Below are 20,484 nucleotides of genomic sequence, written 5' to 3'. Positions count from 1 at the left end.
AGAGATTGTCATGATACACCTCACTCTATCCATTGTAATTTTGGTGTGTACGGCCTTAATGCTCTGTGCATAGAGGGCTTTACAGTGTCTGCTTAAAGGATCCCGCTACTTTCCCACTGAGCCTTTTACTTCTCAATTTAAGACGCCGGATCAGTTTTTAAAAGCTTATTACCAACCAATAGCTCCATTGTGGAGCAGTAGCCTACTGTTGCAAACTAAAGCCTGGCCCAATACATGACCCACAATGGACTATTCACCAACCCAAAGGCTACAGATCAGGTCCATTATTCCATATGTGTGTGAGAGTCAGAGCATATTGTATGCGTGTGTGACTGTGTATGTCCACCTTCATATCACTCATCAGTATCATCTTCCTTTGGCAGGACATATCTGGCTGCTCTGCGGCAGTGATAGCAGCCTATTGACACACACACACACACACACACACACACACACACACAGACACACACAATTTACTGATTGGATCCGCAGTGGGAACCTCTCCCACTTTTTGACTAATTAAATAAAACTGCTTCAGCCAGTCATATGTGTGTGTTTTCAATGTGTGTGTATGTGCCTGTGTGTGTGTGTGTGTGTGTGTGTGTGTGTGTGTGTGTGTGTGTGTGTGTGTGTGTGTCTTTGTGCGAAAGCGTCCATGTGTCTGGATGTCGAGGGGAATCCCTTTAGGTTGAGCAATCAGGGCCAACCAGAATGGCCCTTAGAAAGCCAATGAGATTAAGCTGAAAGTAGGGAATTAAAGTGTGCATACTAGGCACATTGGGAAGGCTAATTCAATTACAGGGCCTTGGATGCAGCATTAGATCTATAGGACAGGTCAGCCACTCGCAACCACTTGATAAGAAGCCACAGCACAATGGGGCCATTCACTGGGGGCCAATTCAGTACACGTTATGAGTGATTCACATGTCAGAGAGCCTAGAATCTGTTAGCAGCGCTGCTGAATGGACAAATTCACCCAACAACATTTGCAGCACCTGTAAATAGATCAAACATGATGATGGAGGCCTCTTGGATTGAGTCATTTGGTCGTCATCAAGCCCAGCAAGCTGATAACAAGATCACCTGCTGTACTTTCCAGTTACAAGGCTTAGTGCTGGATATCAGAAACAATGGGTTGCCATTATGAGTCTTCAACTGAAGTAAACTGAATGCTTAATAGAAGGGACACCAAATGGCCATGGCAAAATGGCTGCACATAGGAGCTGAAACCTCAAGTGAAACATAAAGGACTGCTGAAATGGAAAGCTGATGAGCTGATGATGCACCGTCCTGTATCCAGCTACTGCAGCAGCCTCTGTCTCTTGCAACAGAAAACACTTGTCTCTCAAAATCTAGGTAGTGCATTGGGGAACACTTTACTTTACAATGGCCTTATTCCAGTAACACACCATTCAAATGGCTTCATTAAAACAGTGTTGTTACACTGCTGTAAGTACATTGTGCATTACAGAGATTTATCAAGCACCTACACAGTGATATTGTGCACTTACAATAATTTTCAATAGTTTGATACGCAGGTTAATCCACTGAAATAAGACCAATGTAAAGGGTTACCGTGCCTTGTTGCAAGCATCAGTGCACACAGTATGAAGTGTGACAATGTCGATACCTGGATGCTTTGTACTGCTGGAGCATTACAGTTCTCCTTAATGATGCAACAGTGGTAGGAAGATACCTGTTATGCGCATTAGGTACAGTATATATCAAGTATAGATTACAGTGAGCTCCCAATGTATTAGAACAGCAGTATACATTTTTAATGCTTGGGTATCATTCTCTTATTACTGTAGAGGTGAAATGAGGGACTGACAATGTCAGTAAGTAAACCTCTCCATCCACTGACTCCCATTCTACCAGTTGAGACCAGTCCAGAGGTCTGGGGTCAGGGCCAGAAATTCTCTTCTTTTATGATTTTATTATTTTCTCTTTTTTTCCCACATTCTCTCTCTTTTCCTCTTCGTCAAAATTCAGCTTTTTGTTATAATCTCTTTCTCTCTCTCTCTGCCACATAACAGCATGATTATGCATGAGGCCCAGCACTGCTTGACCACTTGTGGACAAGCATACCTACTGAGACACAGAGAGGGAAGAGAGGAAAGGAGGGAGGGAGGGGGAAACATAGGGATGGAGGGAGGGAGGTAAAGAGAGAGAGAAAGAGAAGGAAGACTTTGAAGGAAGGGCAGACGAAGGGTGCGACGATAGGCAGAGATGGAAAGACGGATCAAGGGGTTGACGGACGCAGGAGGTAGGCAGGAAGACAAAGATAGAACAACAGAGAGAAGAGAGGGAGGTAAGGAGGCAGGGGAGCAGGGATGGATGGAGAGATGGAGAAAGAAAAGCAAAGAGAGAAGGAAGAAGAGGAGGAGGAGAGGACATCTGCCCTTAGCTGCAGGCTCTGAGTCGAAGCCAGAGATGAGGTCAGTGCAGCCCTGCTGGACACACACTGACCACCAGGCTGGAAGAGAGAGAGTGTATCGTAAGTGAGACAGAGCCTGGCTGGACGGCACAATATACCCAGTCTGTTGAAAACCTGCACATACACACCTAGTACCTATAAATATGGCTCCCCTCCCTCTGTGAGCCAAGGGATTCTACATATGGCAAGCATTACATTTCTCCTTGTAAACCATCTCCTTGTGAATGTTAATTGAGCTAATTTAATAAGTTATTTGCCAGCTCCTTAAAACATAATGTCTTTGTGTGCGAGGCCTTTAAGGGACAGGGGGAGGGAGGGAAGGAGAGGGAGAGAGAGAGAGAGAGAAAGAAAAAGCGAGAGAAGTAGTGCTTACGATAAAGGTCTTGGTAAGGTCTCTGTTTATTATTCTATTGAGAACACAAAACTCATTACTTTTGATCCCTCAAAGGCACCACAAACATATCACACCATGTGGGGATGATTGTGTGTGTGTGTGTGTGTGTGTGTGTGTAGTGTGTGCAAAGGCCATCTCCAGAGGACCATGACAACTCCTTGTGAAATGTAGTTTGCACTATCATCCTGCATGTGTCCATGTGTATGTACATGCTCCTGTGCATGTGTGTGTGTGTGTGTGTGTGTGTGTGTGTACGTATGCGGCCACATGTATGTGTGTCATAAGATCTATCAGATTACCATTACCTGTGGTTCTCCTGCTTCAAAGCCCACCCTTTCAGCCACCAATTACAGCTCCCCGGTCGCCCATAAAACTCTCAGCATGAAAGGAAAGGTGAGTGTGCCTCTTTATAGGAACCTGAAGAGGGGAAATGACTCCATGACCGCTCAATCTCTCTCTCTCTCTCCCCCCTCTCTCTCTTTTATCTATCCCGGTCTTTACAGTATCAGGCAGATTTCATGTCTTCGTATAAAGTGCCCTTGACCTTCAGGCAATATGAGGGGCTTGATAGAGCATCATAATGGGGCTCCATAACTTTCCATGTGGTTGAGCAAGCAGACCACCACTGGCTAGCAGGGGCAGCTTGCCACAGATTAGCTGATAAAGTGCGTTGCCATAACTTGTCAGGTCCATAAAACACATAAAACACAGCAGGCCAGGTGCTAGTGGCTGGAAAATCAGGATGCTGGAAGGCTACACTGCAAAAAATTAACTAACTTTATATGTGATCAACTATTTTGTCTTAAATTATTGTTTTGCTTAAAACAGGTGAAAAAATCAGCCAATAGGCTGAGATCATTTTTAATTCCATTATTTCCACTGCAGTTTCATCAGTTTAAAACATTTTGTGGCAATGTCTCAAGATAAGCTTACTCCACTAATATGTCAATAATAATATACTAATGTCAGAGAAAAGTCTTAAAAAGTTGATATCCATTGTAAACAAGAGAAATTATCTCACTCCTTTGGCAGTTTTTTTTCACTTGTTTAACTTGTTGGTAGATATTTTTTGCAGTGTGCTGGCAGTAGAGGTGAGAGAGGGAGTAGGAGGGAGGCAGACAGAGGGAAGAAAAGATATAGAGGGAGGGAGAGAAGGAGAGAGAAAGAGTGCACACACAAGAAAACCTTACAAACACCTATTCAACACTGGATGCACCTCCAATCAGTTCATTCCTAAGCTTAGTATAAACAAACCCCTCGCCCCACCGAGTTACCTAACACAGCCAACTAGAGTAGTAAAACCCCGGAGGCCAAATTCACAAAGCCTTCCAAGGCTAAGAGCCGCTCCGAACTGACCAATTTAGAAGTAAATTCTAAAAAATAATGGGCAGGATGAAGTGCTTTGTGAATACTGATCAACCCGCCCGGATCAACTGGAGAACTTTGGCCAGTAGAGCAGCCGTTCCCTGTGCCGCCCAGGGGTAAAGAAATCTACTCATTAGTAATTCACATCGGGCTGAGTCAGGATGAGAAAAAGAGTACTTCTGAATAAAAAACAAAGTTATTAGCGCTGAAAACAACAGATCCCCACGGAAGCTGGTGCTGAGCAGAGAGCAGGAAGAGAGGAGGGGTTGAATCTTTCAAGCTGCTGTGAGGCAAAAACAGACAGAGACATATGGACACGGACAGACACACACACACACACACACACGCACAAATTAGAGTACAGTAACTTGGCCAAGCAGTGATCTTTCAATCTATGAGTCCTATAGCCTAAGTGCAGAAGATTGATAAAGCACACACACTTTGGAGGACGTTGCCAGTCTGATTGCCTTGGGCCCTTTCAAGGGATGTCAGGGAAAGAGAAAGGGGGTTGAATAAAGAGATACATCCAGAAAGATAGAGAAAGGTGGCGACTGAGTGAGAGAGAGAGAGAGAAAGCAGCGCATTGGTATGCACAGCATGTTTCAGCTCACCCATCCATCTCGGCCTCATATTCTTTACATCACATTTGCCCTTCAGCACAGCAAATGTCTCACACAATCGGTGGAAACTAGAACCATCCTTGCGCGATGGCTGGACGGCCTAACACTAGCGCACGCCCACGCACACACACGTATGCCATGTATGCTCACACACACACACACACACACACACTCTCCCACCACGCTGAAGGAAAAACAAGCCTTTTAATTGCTACATGGGAGAATCAGATTTTTCATTTTCATTTCAGCACGTAGTTCAGTTGGCCGTGTGTGCATCATTATAATTTTGGGTCACAAGTTCAATACATTATTGATGGCTTGTATGGGGAGAAATAAATATTTAAACCATAAACTGCCAATGTAATAATTGCTGCTCACTCCTTGGAAGTTTTACTAGCATTTCCATATTATTATAATTCTATGATTGCACTAGATTCTTTCCTGTCCGTCTCTGCTTCTGCTGCTGGACTCCTTTAACTATGCATCGAGACACAAAGTAGTTGGCAGGCATGTTTCTGGCGAGACCTAATGTGATACGAGTAGCAGTATGTTTTAATGAGGCTGACAAGACAAGGCTAAGTTCTTAAATTATGGTCCCCAATGGAAAATTGGATGTGAACCCTGATTCCACTTAATGTAGCACAAGAGTGAGGAGGAGGGTGGGCAGGTGAGAGAAAGAGAGAGTGAGAGAGAGAAAAGTTGAGTGTGGCATGAAGAGCTCAAAGGATGACATGGGCCGATGCCGGATGGACAGATAAACAAATGGATGAATAGGAGGAAGAGAAAAGGATAAGAAAAGGATAAGTGATAGGGTAAAAGAAAAAGACCATAAAGGAGGGAACTACCAATGAACTGGCAGTGTGAACCCCAGGGTGATGCCCTCTCACTAACTGACTCACTGTGCTCTGCTTAGACGAGTGTGCAACTGTGTTCCGTCATCTGTGTGTGTGTGTGTGTGTGTGTGTGTGTGTGTGTGTGTGTGTGTGAGCGAGAGAGAGACAGAGTGTATGTGTGTGTTTTCAAGCATGTATTATTTTGTGTGAGCATTCATCCACTTGCTTGTGTGTTTTCAAGCATGTAGTTTCTGTGTGTTTGTGTGTGTGTGTGTGTGTGTGTGTGTGTGTGTGTGTGTGTGTGTGTGTGTGTGTGTGTGTGTGTGTGCGCGTACATACAGTGTACACAGTGCCCGTCTGCTTGTCTAGCAGCCTGAGAGGGCACTGCTGTGGCACTGGACTGGCAGGATCAGGAGTGTGTGAGCCACGCATGGATGCACTGACGCTAACTTCTAGTGAAGGAGGGTTCACAGATCCAGAGCCCGGCCTAAATAACAAAGGCTAGCCCAAGTTCAGTCAGGGATTAGTGGGAGAGAAAAGGGCAGATCCAAAGTGGGGCCCGTCGGCCAAATTTGGCTGTCGATAAAAAGTTTCCGGCTCTCCAAAGGTTTCCAGACAGTGATAAAACATTTCATATTTCATCTACTTCAGCAGCAATTTAATTACATGTGAGGAGTAATCTAGAGATAACTCGTTTAACTTGTTTCCTCGGGTATCACATTTTTCAAATTATATTTTCTTGTAATCCAAAACTGATTTGTGGTTAATTGGTATATTAATCAAGCAGAGGTTTTTTAAGCCACTGATGTACAAGCCCACACTGTTTTTGCAATTATTTGCACTGCAAAAATATTTCTTAACAATTTAATACTACATTTAATGACCATCTTAACAAGTCATTTACTACTGAGTCCAAAAACCTTATTTTTCTTAAAACAAGTAAGTGATAAGTGTGTGAGATGAGTGAGATGATTTCCATTTCCCCTGTTTCCAGTGCAAAACAACTTGTTCAGGAATTCTCTTGAATTAAACGACATTATCTTGATATGAGTGGATCGATCTGCCTTATTTCAAGATACTGAAATTCTCAAAACAGCCGAAATTTCACTGGAAACAAGTCAAGTTGCCTCACTCCACTGGTAGATTTTTTCACAAAACAAGACTTTAAGACTCAAAAGTAAACTAAATGACTTGTTAGGGTTAGGGTTATATTTTTTGGAGTGTAGTAACAAAACAGTGGGTTAAGAGACAGAGGGGAAAAGACAAAGAAAGAGAGAAAGAAAGAGAGAAAGATGTTAAGAGATACAGAAGAATTGATGGAGAGAAGGGAAGTATATGACACAGAGAGAGAGAGAGAGAGAGAGAGAGAGAGAGAGATAGGGAGAGAGAGAGAGAGAGATCTCACAGATGAGAGTAGCTTCAGTGACCTTATGATCCTTAAAATTACATATGAAGGGATAAACATGGGAGCTAGGGGCTGTTTGATGTTAATTCAAGCTTTACATGAGCACATTACAGCAGAATTTGGACATTAACCAGGGAAGAGCTTCTTCCCAGAATACATCATAAACCAACTCAACCAGAGAGCAGTGTGCTGGATGATGGGTATTAGTAAGATAATCTTCTAATAGAGACTGAACTGAGGGATAAGGCTATGTAGGGGTGAGGGATGTTGCTGTGTAGTGGGTAAAAGGGCAATGAGAGAGCAGCATATTATTACATTGTTCTATGCACTGGGCTGGAAAACCCATTTTGTGCTACTTAACAATATTAGTCAAATATCTGCACAGTAGCTGGAGTTGTACTTTCTCAGAATCAGGATAAGAATTAGATTAGCTTTTATTCACTTTAGTGTAATGACTTAGTACAATGACGAAGTCATTGTACTAAGTCATTATTGTAACAGTCAACAGTCAACTTGTAACAGTCAACAGTCAACAAGGACTTTGACCTGCATGGTTACTTGGTGCTGACACAAGTTGCACTACTGCATGACAGTAGACTGAATACAAAAACACTACAAGTATACACTGAATATATACAAATACACAATATACAAAATATGGCTGATATTGAGTTGCAGCCCCTTTTGTTTGCACAATCCACATTTCAATTGTCTCAAAACTTAATAATCCTTCTCTATCTCATCTGCTTCTCTTTATCTACATCTCCTCCTTTGTAATCGGTACAGATTTAACAAGGTAAATGAATAAGGGATAATGGATTTTACCTGGATTCACCCGGTAAGGACCAGGGAGGACTCTTTGCTTCTTTGCTGTGACCCTCACCTCTTGGCCTGCTGTCGGGGCCACCCAGCCCACATGTCTCTCTGTATCCAGCTAACAAACCCATTTCAGAGGCCATTACCCTTCATCCCACTCCCTACCATGACCCCTAACCCTCCAAGAGAGAGAGAGAGAGAGAGAGAGAGAGAGAGAGAGAGAGAGAGAGAGAGAGAGAGAGAGAGAGAGAGAGGAGAGAGAGAGAGAGAGAGAGAGAGAGAGAGAGAGAGAGAGAGAGAGAGAGATCCAAACAAGATAATTGGGAAAGCTGATATCAAAGGTTATCAGCTACGTAACTTCACCAGAGCCTTCCCACAACCTAGCGTATGCTCAACAGGCTGATTAGCCTAATCAGCCAAAACCTAATTAGCCAAAATCAGTTTTGGGTCCCAAGATCAAGGAAAAACAAAATTGGGTCCAATGTAAAAAGATGTGAATACCACTGGTGCTGGTTCAGAGCTATGGAAAAACATCTCAAAGAGTGAGAGAAGAATAGATGAAGCCATCACTTGTCAAACAATCAAGTGTGTCCAGTACTGTGACGTCTTTTTCTTGGGATTTTCTGTTGATGAAGTTTGAGTTTCTGTAGGTGCCGCTCTTTTCTTTGTCTGTTCAGCCATGGTAGCTATTGATGCTCATGTTAACTACCCAGCTCTTCTTATATTTATTCCAAACAAACTGCTGTTGCTACTCCCAGAAACATAAAACGCTGTGCACTAGATGATTTTTCTCTGGAAAGCTGAATCCCATTGTGTTATATCAACTGGACCTATACATATAAAAAAATGTCACAGATTTTTGTGGAGGTACATACCATCTAACTCATAATGTGGGTTTGGATCTAATTCAGAGTGGAAAATGACAGTCTATTCTTCCTATTCATGTATTATAATGTGTGTCTGTCCCAGCGTGACTCCCCACCCGCCTCCATCTACCTGCTGTCTCTACCCAAGAAACCATGACTCTTTTAGGGCTCAGTGTTGACAAGTGTCCTTAGCTTGAAGATGGAGGGGCGGGGGGGGTCAAAAGGAAGGAAAGAAAGAGGGAGAATGGATGGACAGCAGTGCATGTGTGTGTGTGTGTACGTGTGTGTGCGTTTGTGTGCTATTAGCTGGTACACTGAGCCATGTAATTGTGTGCAGCTGAGGGAGCTGGACAGCTGACCACTGTGGCTGCTCTTCTAGGTCAGAAGGGACACACCCACATTCACTCACACACACACACACACACACACACACACACACACACACACACACACACACACACACACACACACACAGACACAAACACACACGCATGCACACATCATTGGGAAATTCCAGAAGCCGACCAAGCCACAATGAATTTGAGTGGGTGTATGTATGTATGTGTGTGTGCGTGTGTAGTTGGTTGAGAAGAATCTTGCAGCCCTACCACTACAATTAGATGAAAGTTCACAGACACAACACACACACACACACACACACACACACACACACACACACACACACACGAACACACAAGCCAAACACAGACTAACACACGTGTAAAAGCTGCAAATTTGTTTGACCTTAATGATATTGCACAACCATGATCCCCTACACACACAGAAGTGCACACACACACAGACACATACAGCTTCTGTGTGTGTGTGTGTATGTGTATGTGTGTATGTTTGTGCCCTACTGCTGACCCCATACAGCAGGATTATACTGGATGATAAGCTGGCACTTTCCTCTTCCCTCCCGATGGGATAGACTCAGGGCATGACTTCACTGTGAACCCTTGACACACACACACACACCCACACACACACACGCAGAGCAAAATGATGCACACAATAATATTTCTCTCTCTCATGTACACTCACTCTAATCTCACACACACAAACACGCCCTCACACCCTTCTTAGTGCTCTCCGCTATGCTCAGGGCTCTGTGTGTGTGTGTGTGTGTGTGTGTGTGTGTGTGTGTGTTGACTCTGAGCAGTGTGCTGTGTCACCCCGTTGGCCACAGTGGTCTGGTCAAGCGTATGCTAAACGGTCAGCCAGCGGACAAACACTCTCTCACTTTCACTTTCACACTCTTCACACACTCTCTGTTTTATGAAGAAACACATGGAAAACTTTCAACTGAATATGTATGTACGGCTGCATTCCTGTAACACAGACACACACACACACACACACACACACACACACACACACACACACACACACACACACCCATGCCCACTAGCACAAGATCCATAGAAAGTAATGAGTTCAGAGGGCTTCACCCATACAAGATGCTGAAATGTAGAGCAATAGTTTTCTAATGAACAAGACATCCATGACAAATCTTCTAAGGACTCAGTACAAGTACAATTTAATTTGCAGCAGATTTTATTGTATTGTGTATATTCAAAATGCAATCTGTCCACAGCGGCACAGAGTTTTCAAGTTGCTGCATTCCAGAGTGGATAAAACACACTGTCCATGCTGTTATGGGATGTTTGGTTTGTCCTCGTTTACTGCAAATGAAGCTGGGAGTTTATGTGTCATGGCACTGTTTTTAAGAGACATGAAGAAGAAGAATCCTCCTCTCAATAGAGGGCTATAATGATGGGTGGAGAGAGAGAGAGAGAGAGCGAGAGAGAGAGAGAGAGAGAGAGAGAGAGAGAGAGAGAGGGAGAGAGATGGTACGTCATAACACTGGCCAGCTCTCTGAATCAGTCCCTGAACACTATGTTTTACCATCAGACTTTCCTCGGTTGCGGTGGCTTGCATTACCAGCCAAATAAATGACCTGAGAGAGTAGAGAGAGAGAAAGAGCAAGAGAAAGAGCAAGGGGAAGCGTCAGTGTGTGTAAGTGAGTTTGTGTGTGCCATATTCTTGCCAAGCTGCGGGCATGGTTTGCGTGCCTTGGAAGGAAAACAGGTCATAACAAAAGCAGAGAAAAGGGGCCAGAATGTGAATGGGTGTGTTTGGGAGTTTGCATTCTTTCCTTTTTTTTTTTTTTTTTTTTCTGCATTGGTTCTAGCGTGCTGGTCATGGCTGACAGATTGGCTGGCCGCATCGGGCTGCATTGAAGCTTAACATGCAAGTGATACACACACACACACACACACACACACACACACACACACATACCCAAGCACACACACACACATAGACACACACACACACACACACACACAGAGTCATACGGTCACAGAGATACTGAGCCAGAGCACTCAGGTGGAATGGAGCTGGTCATATATTCAGACTCCATTTGGCGAACAGGCTTGGAGGGCAGCTCTCTTGAGGGGTCAACGGGCGTACACACACACACACACACATGCACACACACACACACACACACACACACGCAAACGCTCGCAAACCTCTGTTTAGGGGTTAACATACCGCCAACAGGCACTGTGGTAACCTTTGACCTCTACTAATGCTGTCTGGAGGGGTGGCAGGGGAGGTAATGGGTGAGAAAAATGCTCACACATGAACCTGACCTCTCCCTTTTTGCCTGCCTCTCTCTCTCTCTCTCTCTCTCTCTCTCTCTGCATTCAGCAAACAAAGGAACCACAGCCAGGCATGCTGTCACCCGCCATGCCATTGAAAAACAACAGTAAGGTGGAATAAGCTGAGGACTTACTGTTTATAATAATTTGCTACATTTTCATATAAATAAATGCTCATTTTGCTACTGTCTATCGCCACTAGATATAACACAGTTGTGATCTTTTACTTTACAGCTTTTTAAAGCTGTCTGGTATTTCTTTCCTGGGAAAAAAATCATCTGGTCCAAACAAACAGTGGTTTGTTTGGAATAAACAGAAGAGAAACTGGTTAGCTAACATGAGCACCACCTACAGAAACATCATCTGCAGAAAATCCAAGGAAAAAGACGTCACAGCACTGGACATACTGTTTGATTGACAGGTGATCTCTGGGAAGTGCAGAGCAGAAACACCACAGGAATGGGCGCTTAGCAACAAAGATGGCCCAAAAATCTAAGAATTACCAATTTAAATAAAGTGTGCCTTTCCATCTGTGAACAGTTAGATACTGGACTGCAACATCCCATATAACCCATAATGACCTCTCATTGACCACAACCAGCCAAGAGTGTGCCAGGTATGGATTCAGTTCACTAACCCTAAGACCCCACCGAGGTTTCAGGTTTTTATCTCATGGCTCTATCAGATACAAACAGACAGTGAAAACATTGCAGCTCTCCAAAGAGAAATATTTAGATAGATAGATAGATAGATAGATAGATAGATAGATAGATAGATAGATAGATAGATAGATAGATAGATAGATTAAACTATAGATTAAAACAGGCAGTCAGAAAGATACACAGGCATAAAGACAGAGGAAGAGGCAGAGAAACGGAGATATGAAAGAGCATATACGGCATTATAATAATACAATTTCCCACATCATTCCCCTGATTACAAAACACCTAGCAGGTCCTGAGGCAGTCGGCTTTGTTCAGGCACCCCACGGCGAGAGAGAGAGAGAGAGAGAGAGAGAGAGAGAGAGAGAGAGAGACAGACAGAGAGAGAGTTGTGTTGTGTAAGAGATGTTACAAAAGACACACTTCAAAGACAGCACAAAACAGCTACCTATGGTCCATTTGTTAGTGATGTAAGCTTGTCTGCCAACACACACACACACACACACACACAAAACATGCAAGTGCCCTCATACATGTATACACACACATACTTGACCGCATACCTGTGCGCACACTCACAGACACATTCACTATTTCTCTCACTCTATCTACTGTATATCTAACCGACACATCTATTACACTCCACGGTTCAGCCCACTCAAATATACAATTTACAAATAGTTGAGCACAAATAACAGCAACAAAGTCGTGGATAAAGAACCCCACAGGGCCAAGGACTGGGTCGTACACAATCTACCACTCACAGTTAAACCTGCAGTGTTTTGTAAAGATTATCATTATAGCATTCCTGCTTTATAAGACAGCATACAGCGACACGTGTATACAGTGACAGAGAAAGATGGGAGAGAAAGAGCATGTAACAAAGGTTGTGAGCTGGATTCAAACACAGTATTATGCTTGGCAACTGTAGTATATGCCTTGACTGGCTGATCTTCCCTGCCGTATATCTGCCTCCCCTACTTGGGAAAAAGTATACATCCAATCGGCATCACATATATAGCCAATTCCCGCTATATATGTCAATGCTGAGAGGGATGTGAATTTTTTTGATGCATTTCTTTGCTTTTAAATTGCCAATAACCGGAGTGTGGCTGTGTGTGGTGTAGGTGACATGACTGGATTTTAAATGTGCAAAGAAGGGGCATTTTTTTTTCCACATTTTAAATAATAGTACAAGCCCTTGTATTCAAGCAAAAAAGAAAAAAAAAGAAAAAAAAGGTTGCAGTGCTCTCCTGGCTCAAAGAATATTTTAAATCAACTTGAGCATAATTCTGGTCCCTGCGTGCGCTTCCCCCATTTGAGTGTCTTGCACTAGGCTACATTTTAAATTCCCAAAGATCAAGATAATTTGAATCAGGAAAAAATGGATGGCGATGGACTGAATCCTCAATCTATCTATCCAATTTCCCGACCCTACAGGCTAAACACGCTCCCCGTGAATTATTGATCCCAACTCCCCCTTGTCCTGAAAACAGCGCCCCATCCTTTTGTGTGTCGCCCACAAAGAATGAATGGGGGGAACTCCGCAAATGACACCGTATTTTAAACTATGATTGGGCCTGATTTGCGGTGTTGTGACGTGTGTCTGTGTGTGTCTGTGTGTGTTGTCTGCCAGTCCTCCTTTGCAGTGAGTAATGGTGTTCTTGTGTTTGCGTAAGTAGGTTAATACCGCAGCCAGACACTCGCCACCGACAAAATTGTATCCAAGGAGCGATTTCAGGGAGAATCTGGCCAGTGGGAATCTATTCAGTGGGAAAGGAGGCTGGTGTTGTCTAGCACACTCCCTTGTCTCGTCCTTGTTTCAACCATAAAACTGCCTCTCATCTGCCAACTGGCTCCAAGACCTTTACCCTAAACCCTCTGAACACACACCAGCACCACGTACATGACACACACACACCCCAAAACAGACACTATAATCACGAGAAAGAGCAATATGTTGACCCGAACCTTAACACCACGGCCCTCAACAGACTGACCTACTGACATTTACCCACACACGCACAGACACTGACCCACTGACAATGACCTCAACAGACACCCAGCCCTTTCAATCAGCCACACACCTGCTGTCTGACCTTTCTCTCTCTCTCTCTCTCTCTCTCTCTCTCTCTCTCTCTCTCACACACACACACACACACACACACACACACACACACACACACACACACACGCACACACACACAATGTTAAATGCCTGATTGCTCTCTCCAAACCATTTTTATTTCTATATTTCTACATTTTGTCACAACAAAGACACAGTATACACACACACACACACACATTTCAAAGCTTCTCTGTGCATTTTTCCCATCACTACTTGCTGAAAATATAAGCTGGTTCAATGTCATTGTGATTGGGTCCTGATCTATGTACACGCCATACACTGTAGGCCAGACATGCCACGCTCACACTCACACTCATATCCTCACTCTCTGCTATAACAGTCCAGTAAGGCAGGAATGCAAAAAGAAAAACATGAAACCGCTGTTTCTTGTTACCATACATACTGCACGTCCAGACTGTAAACTGAACTAACAGAGGTCGAAGTAAGCTGTTATTTCATGCTCCATGCCCAATTTATTACAGCAGCTTGGGCAAAAGTTTGTGTTTTCCACATATTTCATAAACCAAACATGTCTTTTCCGCTGCAGTTTGCGGTGCAGCGGGGACGGAGGGAAAGTCATGTTCCCACTGTGAGAAATGTATACTGAATACACTTGAGAAACCAGCTTCAGGCACTTCATCATTGAGCTGAAAAACTCAATGATAAAGTGTATGTGTGTGTGTTTGTGTGTGTGTGTGTGTGTGTGTGTGAGTGTATGTGTTTGTGTGAATGCTCAGTGTCACCAAGGAAACACCAGTGCAATGACCAATATTACTCTTTGGGAGCAACTTTGTCATTGGTTGATAGGTCTATGTGTAATCTATATCTATGTGCGTGTGTGTGTGTGTGTGTGTGTGTGTGTGTGTGTGTGTGTATGTTCATGTGAGTGTGTGAGAGAGTGAGAGAGAGGGATCAGAGAAAGGAGAGTGTATGCATATGTTTGTGTGTGTAAGCGAAAGAGGAGGGAGAGAGAGAATTTGTGTGGGTGTGTGCATGTATGTGTGTGAGTGTGTGTTTGTGTGTGTGTGTGTGTGTGTGTTTGTGTGGGTGGGTGGGGGAGTCAGGTGTATGTGTGTATGGTGTGTGTGTGTGTGTGTGTGTGTGTGTGTGTGTGTGTGTGTGTGTTTATTATCCTACCTGGTGCAGCCTGCATCTCCATTAGACCTCCTGTTGCTATCAGCGCCTCCAGGATCCTGACATGGTGCTCCGGGTTCACATCCGCACTGCACACACACACATGCACACACACACACACACACACATTGTGGTCAAACGCTAAAGGGCGGCAGGGATCTATTTAAATCTGTATTGACATCGGCATATCACTAACTGATTGAAAGTCAAGTACAATATGTCTTGATTAGGAGAGAGAGAGAGGGAGAGAGAGAGAGAGAGAGGGAGAGAGAGAGATTTGCTGAGCTTATGACCGTGCCAGCTGATTTTTCAGCACGGCAGAGCAACTATATCCCAAAACCAGCTCCCATTAATCAGCATTTCCTCACATCCAACCGAAAGCATGTGTGGTGAGGTTCCAGCGGCACGGCAGGCTGTGATGTGCCGCCCCGCTCCTGCTGCCGTCAGAGGCGTTCTGCTTGACCAGGCTACGCAAACAATCACCGCTTCTGACTCACCGGCCGGCTTCCCAGATTCACTACGTTTCCAACGCACGCAAAGGAGACATTCCTTGGTAATTTTTGGAAAAACAGATACAGATGAGCCTGCGCAGGGTCCCGGGGAAGCAAAACAATACCAGCAGCCTTGTTAATGCCTTCTCTCGCCCGCTGGAGCATCCAGCTCTTAAATTGCAGGATGTTGATATTACAGACGTGCCAGATATCAGGCTCGGTTTTCCCTTCGGCAGAGGCAGATCTGTCAGGCGCGTACCCAGAAGCCTCCACGCAGAATTAGCAGGGTCTCTCTCTTGGATCAAGGTCATGTCGATTGTTACACCTAGGATCGCTGCCATGTATTTTTGATGATTTTTTATGTGGTTCATTAGCGGACAATTAAAATCGCCACTCGTACGTTCAGTCAAACACTGCCATGTTTATTTCCATGGCATCAAAAGTTCTTTGACAGGCATATTAAGTGTCTGTTTACAATTCATACATTTTGAATTAAATGGGAATAGGCGTTCACATTCTTTGGGCCCTCTGCAAGAGGAGTGACTGTGGTGAGAAAATGGATTGGAATAATCACCGCTAATCAACAGCAGTGGTTTAACACAAGGAATGGAAAGTTAATGGAAACAGTGAAAGTGCTTGTCTGCATCTGTTTCATCACAGAGCTAAAGAGCGTATTTCACTGCTGCGGGGGGAAAAAAACCCCTCATACCTTCAGCTGTTGTAATTTTCATGTTTTCATTTGAGCTGAAGGTTTACATGCTCCTTCAGGGGCCATGGAGGACTTTCAGGACTTTCGGACTTCCAGGTGTGAAATGAAATGAATGAATGAATGAATGAATGAATGAATGGTCAAACCCCATTACCTGAAGAGTGAGTGCTTGAAGACGGCCTCTGAGAAAGCCTGTCCCAGCAGCCTGGGAGCGGCCTGGCTGTGCTGTCCCACCCTGGCCAGGTGTCTGGTGAGATGAACCAGCAGCTGGTGGTTGGCCTGGGGAACGCTGGGAGACTCCAGGATCCTCTTCAGCCTCTCCCCACACTCCTCCACACTCTGGGTCTCTGCAACAGGAAAACAGTACCAGAATATTTTATTTTGCTGAATTGATCCTTTATTTAGCTAGGCGGGTCAATGTTTCAATGGTCAATGTGTTTGCGACTTTTGTTAATCAAATCACAACTGCTGCCAATATACTATAAGCAATGATGATCACATGTGGAAAAACAAGTTTGATTAGGTGTTTAATGTGATCCCTTTTTTTCTTGCAAATTTCTGACTTTAATCTCAGAAAGTTTTTTCTCAGAATATTGCCCCCCTCTCCCCGGCTGCGCTGAAAAATATGCCATCGTACACCCCAACATGTAATGAGCTCTGCTTTTCATCCACAAGGAAATGAAAAAATTCCATTCTAAAGATTAAATCACAGTAGAACACTGTTACTATTGTGTCTCATTTAAATATATGTGACACTGCATGACAAATCATCACTTGGATTCAGGGAGGCTTGTTTGGGATTTCACATTTTGAAACTCAGTGGAGTTTGGTGGCAGCCATTCATTTAGAATGGCAAATAAAGCTAAATGTTCAGATTTGTTCATGCAGCTATATGATAATGTGATGATAGAAAATGTGTGAGCAGCAGTGGGGTCTTGGCTTGGTTTCAAAGAATACCGGATGAGCCTGACTGAGAATGATAATGAGTATTTCATTTTCCACTTTTAAGAAACTACATTATGTAATATTCACATAAATTATTTTATACGATTAATGTAAAGCTCAAGTGAGCAATAATCAGACAAGATAATCAGTCAGCAGACAGAAGCAGACACGTGTGCATGCATCTGTGTGTCTCTGGGCTTGTGAGTGAGCTGAACCTACAGCTGCATGCATAAACATGCACCGCATTAGAATACATTTCACCATTTCAAGCAGAAACATTTAATATTGAGCACAATCCCAGCATCCCCACTGTGCTGCCCGGTGAGCACCGCCATCAATATCCATCCATGCATGTAGCCAGCTGCTAGTTGACTTTGTGGAGATATACGGCCTTGGCAGGACATCAGCGATTTGAATTCAGACCAAGGCCAGCAGCCAGCTGCTAGCCGGCTAACTTGACAGATGCTATGGAGAAAATCACAGGGGCTCGGTCTACGGATAGCTTGTAAAAATGACACAGCGGGAGGCAGTGCAGGGGATAATACCCGACTCCTTTTTTTGTATTAGTAGGGTTCAGACAATGCCAGTGTTTGGAGAGGAGCAGACATATTGATGAGCGCGTTCACCGCAGGCCCTTCACCACTGCAAACAAGCTGCAAACAAGGCAACATCTGTGCCTCTGCCTGCTGCGGCCTCCGTTTTTCGAGGGGAGAAACTCAGTGGGACGGTACACATCAACAACTGAATACCCATTCGTGTACGACCATGTTCATTCTGCAAAAAAATCCATATAGAAAGTCTATATCTTTGTCTGTCTATCTGCCCAGTGCTTTCTAAAACAATATTTAGAATGATGTTGCAGTACTTTATTCCTGCACTTTCAGCTTTAGTATTTGTATTGTATATAATAAACTCACATTGCATCCTGTGTACAACATGTGCAATATAAAGACTGCTAGATTGATTCAGACTGAGCAGCCCAGTTGAATTATACCCACAGTTTTCCAACCATAGCCTTATTACGACTCATTTATCAATATAATAGTGTTTCATTCACGTATTTCTGTGTCTCCTGTGTATTCTGCCATTTTCATGTTTGGCAAGTATGTTACATTCAGAGTATACTGCTATTTAGTCCTATTTTAAAACATTCTTCAGCTCTTTAAAGGTTTACGAATACGAGCTAGGGAGAATATCATGCACATGTGTAACTGGTCTTTTTTTGCTTTCATTACAGTAAGACATAACTGATAGACACACATTAACACATTAAGAGAAATGTTTGCTCATTCTTGACAACTCAAGAAGAGAGTTTGTTGAGAAATACTATTTTTAACCATGTGCTGTGCGATGCTCTGTATGTTGATGTGCCGTATGTATCAAGCTGTTAGAATGGTGATCCTTATTGATTTACTATATGAGGTATAGGTGTATTTGGCCCTCTGTGCTGGAACTAAAGCGTTCTAATCGATCCCAATAACACAGAGAGCCAAGAGAGAGATGAGATGGACTGGCTGACAGACCAACTGGCTGCCTGTTTCACTGGGCAGCTGAGAGATAGAGAGAGAGAGCAAGAGAGAGAGACAGAGAGAGAGAGAGAGAGAGAGAGAGAGAGAGACAGAGACATAGATAGTGATGACAGATAGATAGAATAGAGTAAGAAAGAGAATGGGGTGTCTTAACTTCTATAAGAGCAATGGGGCAATTAAGTATGTATGTGTGTGTGTATATTCATGAGCTTTTGTCTGTGCATGCATGTACATACAGTATCGGTGTATCTGTCTGTGTGTGTGCTTGTGTGTGTGTGTGTGTGTGTGTGTGTTGGGGGCCGGTGTCCAGAGGTGAAAGGTCAGAGACGGAGAGGAGAGGTCAAGAGGATTCAGAAGGAGGAAGAAGTGGCCGGATGGAGCAATCACCATCAGTGTGTGTTTCTGTGTGTGTGTGTGTGTGTGTGTGTGTGTGTGTGTGTGTATGTGTGTGTGCAGTGTTTATGAATGTAAATGAATGGGTGTACCAGTTGTGGCCTGACTGTAGTCATGTGTCTGTGCATACTTTATGTGTATGTCTACATGTGTGTGCATTTGTTTGTTTCTTGTATGAGTGTGTGTTTGTGTGCATGTGTGTGTGTGTGTGCGTGCGTGTGTGTGTGTGTATGTGTGTGTGTGTAAGTGTGTGTGGGTGGATAGGTGGGTGGTGATGGATGGCTGACAATCTGCTGCAGCCTGATAGAGGTCATGGAAGTCACCCCTCTCGGTCTGGCTACTACCGATCATACACGATGACCACACACACACACACACACACACACACACACACAAACACACACACACACACACACACACACATAGTCACATACACACCCTCTATCACCTCTCAATATCTATCTCTGTCGCTGTCTGGAGCCAATAGCAGCACCCCCAACACACACACACACACACACACACACAGTCCTCCCTCTGTTCTTATGGATTGTGGCTGACCCTGCTGGTCAATAGAGGTCAAGGCTGGAGAGAGAACTTGGCCCGTCCATCTGGTCCCTTGGGACACTGGAGGACTGGACAACTGGACACTGGGGTGGGGGGGTATGTGTGTGTGTGTGTGTGTGTGTGTGTGTGTGTGTGTGTGTGTGGGGTGGGGGTTAACTATAGAGCCTTACCACAGACCTACTTTTCAGAGCTCACATGAGCAATAAAACGACTGGGCAATTCTTATTTTCAATATTTTATCTTCAGAAAACAGGGAATGTAATTTCTTCTATTGGCTGTGTTTACATCCCACTGTCAATAAAAACTTAACTGAACTTTTGAAATGGTGCAGAAAATAAAATGTGAATTAGGTGTTTTTCCAATGTCAACTGTAGTAGCTACCTCAGAAAACACAATAAAAAAATTAAACCACTACTCATTCAATAAAAATGTTTCCATTGTCATTTACTGCAAACTTTTCTGGCTCAAGGAAGCCTAAAAACGTATTTGTGAAACTGAGGACATTTTATTGAAATGTATATCTA

At 43.8% G+C, this 20,484-nt stretch overlaps 1 protein-coding gene across 3 annotated transcripts in view; it reads right to left on the bottom strand.

Annotated features, from left to right (window-relative positions):
• pik3r3b (phosphoinositide-3-kinase, regulatory subunit 3b (gamma)) overlaps positions 1 to 20,484 on the bottom strand; it is a 170,836-nt gene that overhangs the window by 70,545 nt on the left and 79,807 nt on the right. For all 3 annotated transcript variants that reach the window (XM_071546146.1, XM_071546147.1, XM_071546145.1), the window contains 2 exons: positions 16,684 to 16,876; positions 15,333 to 15,418 (listed from right to left, as the gene is read on the bottom strand). In XM_071546146.1, the coding sequence (XP_071402247.1) occupies positions 15,333 to 15,418; positions 16,684 to 16,876 (279 nt within the window). The remainder of the gene's footprint in view (positions 1 to 15,332; positions 15,419 to 16,683; positions 16,877 to 20,484) is intronic.

This window comes from Centroberyx affinis, unplaced genomic scaffold (assembly GCF_046629955.1).
Source record: "Centroberyx affinis isolate AG114_WGS23_722 - 3 ecotype Tasmania unplaced genomic scaffold, CSIRO-AGI_Caff_v1 ptg005145l_1, whole genome shotgun sequence".
NCBI classification, from domain to species: domain Eukaryota; kingdom Metazoa; phylum Chordata; class Actinopteri; order Beryciformes; family Berycidae; genus Centroberyx; species Centroberyx affinis.
Note: the sequence above shows the minus strand (reverse complement) of the source record. Positions and strands in the feature narration are given on the sequence as shown.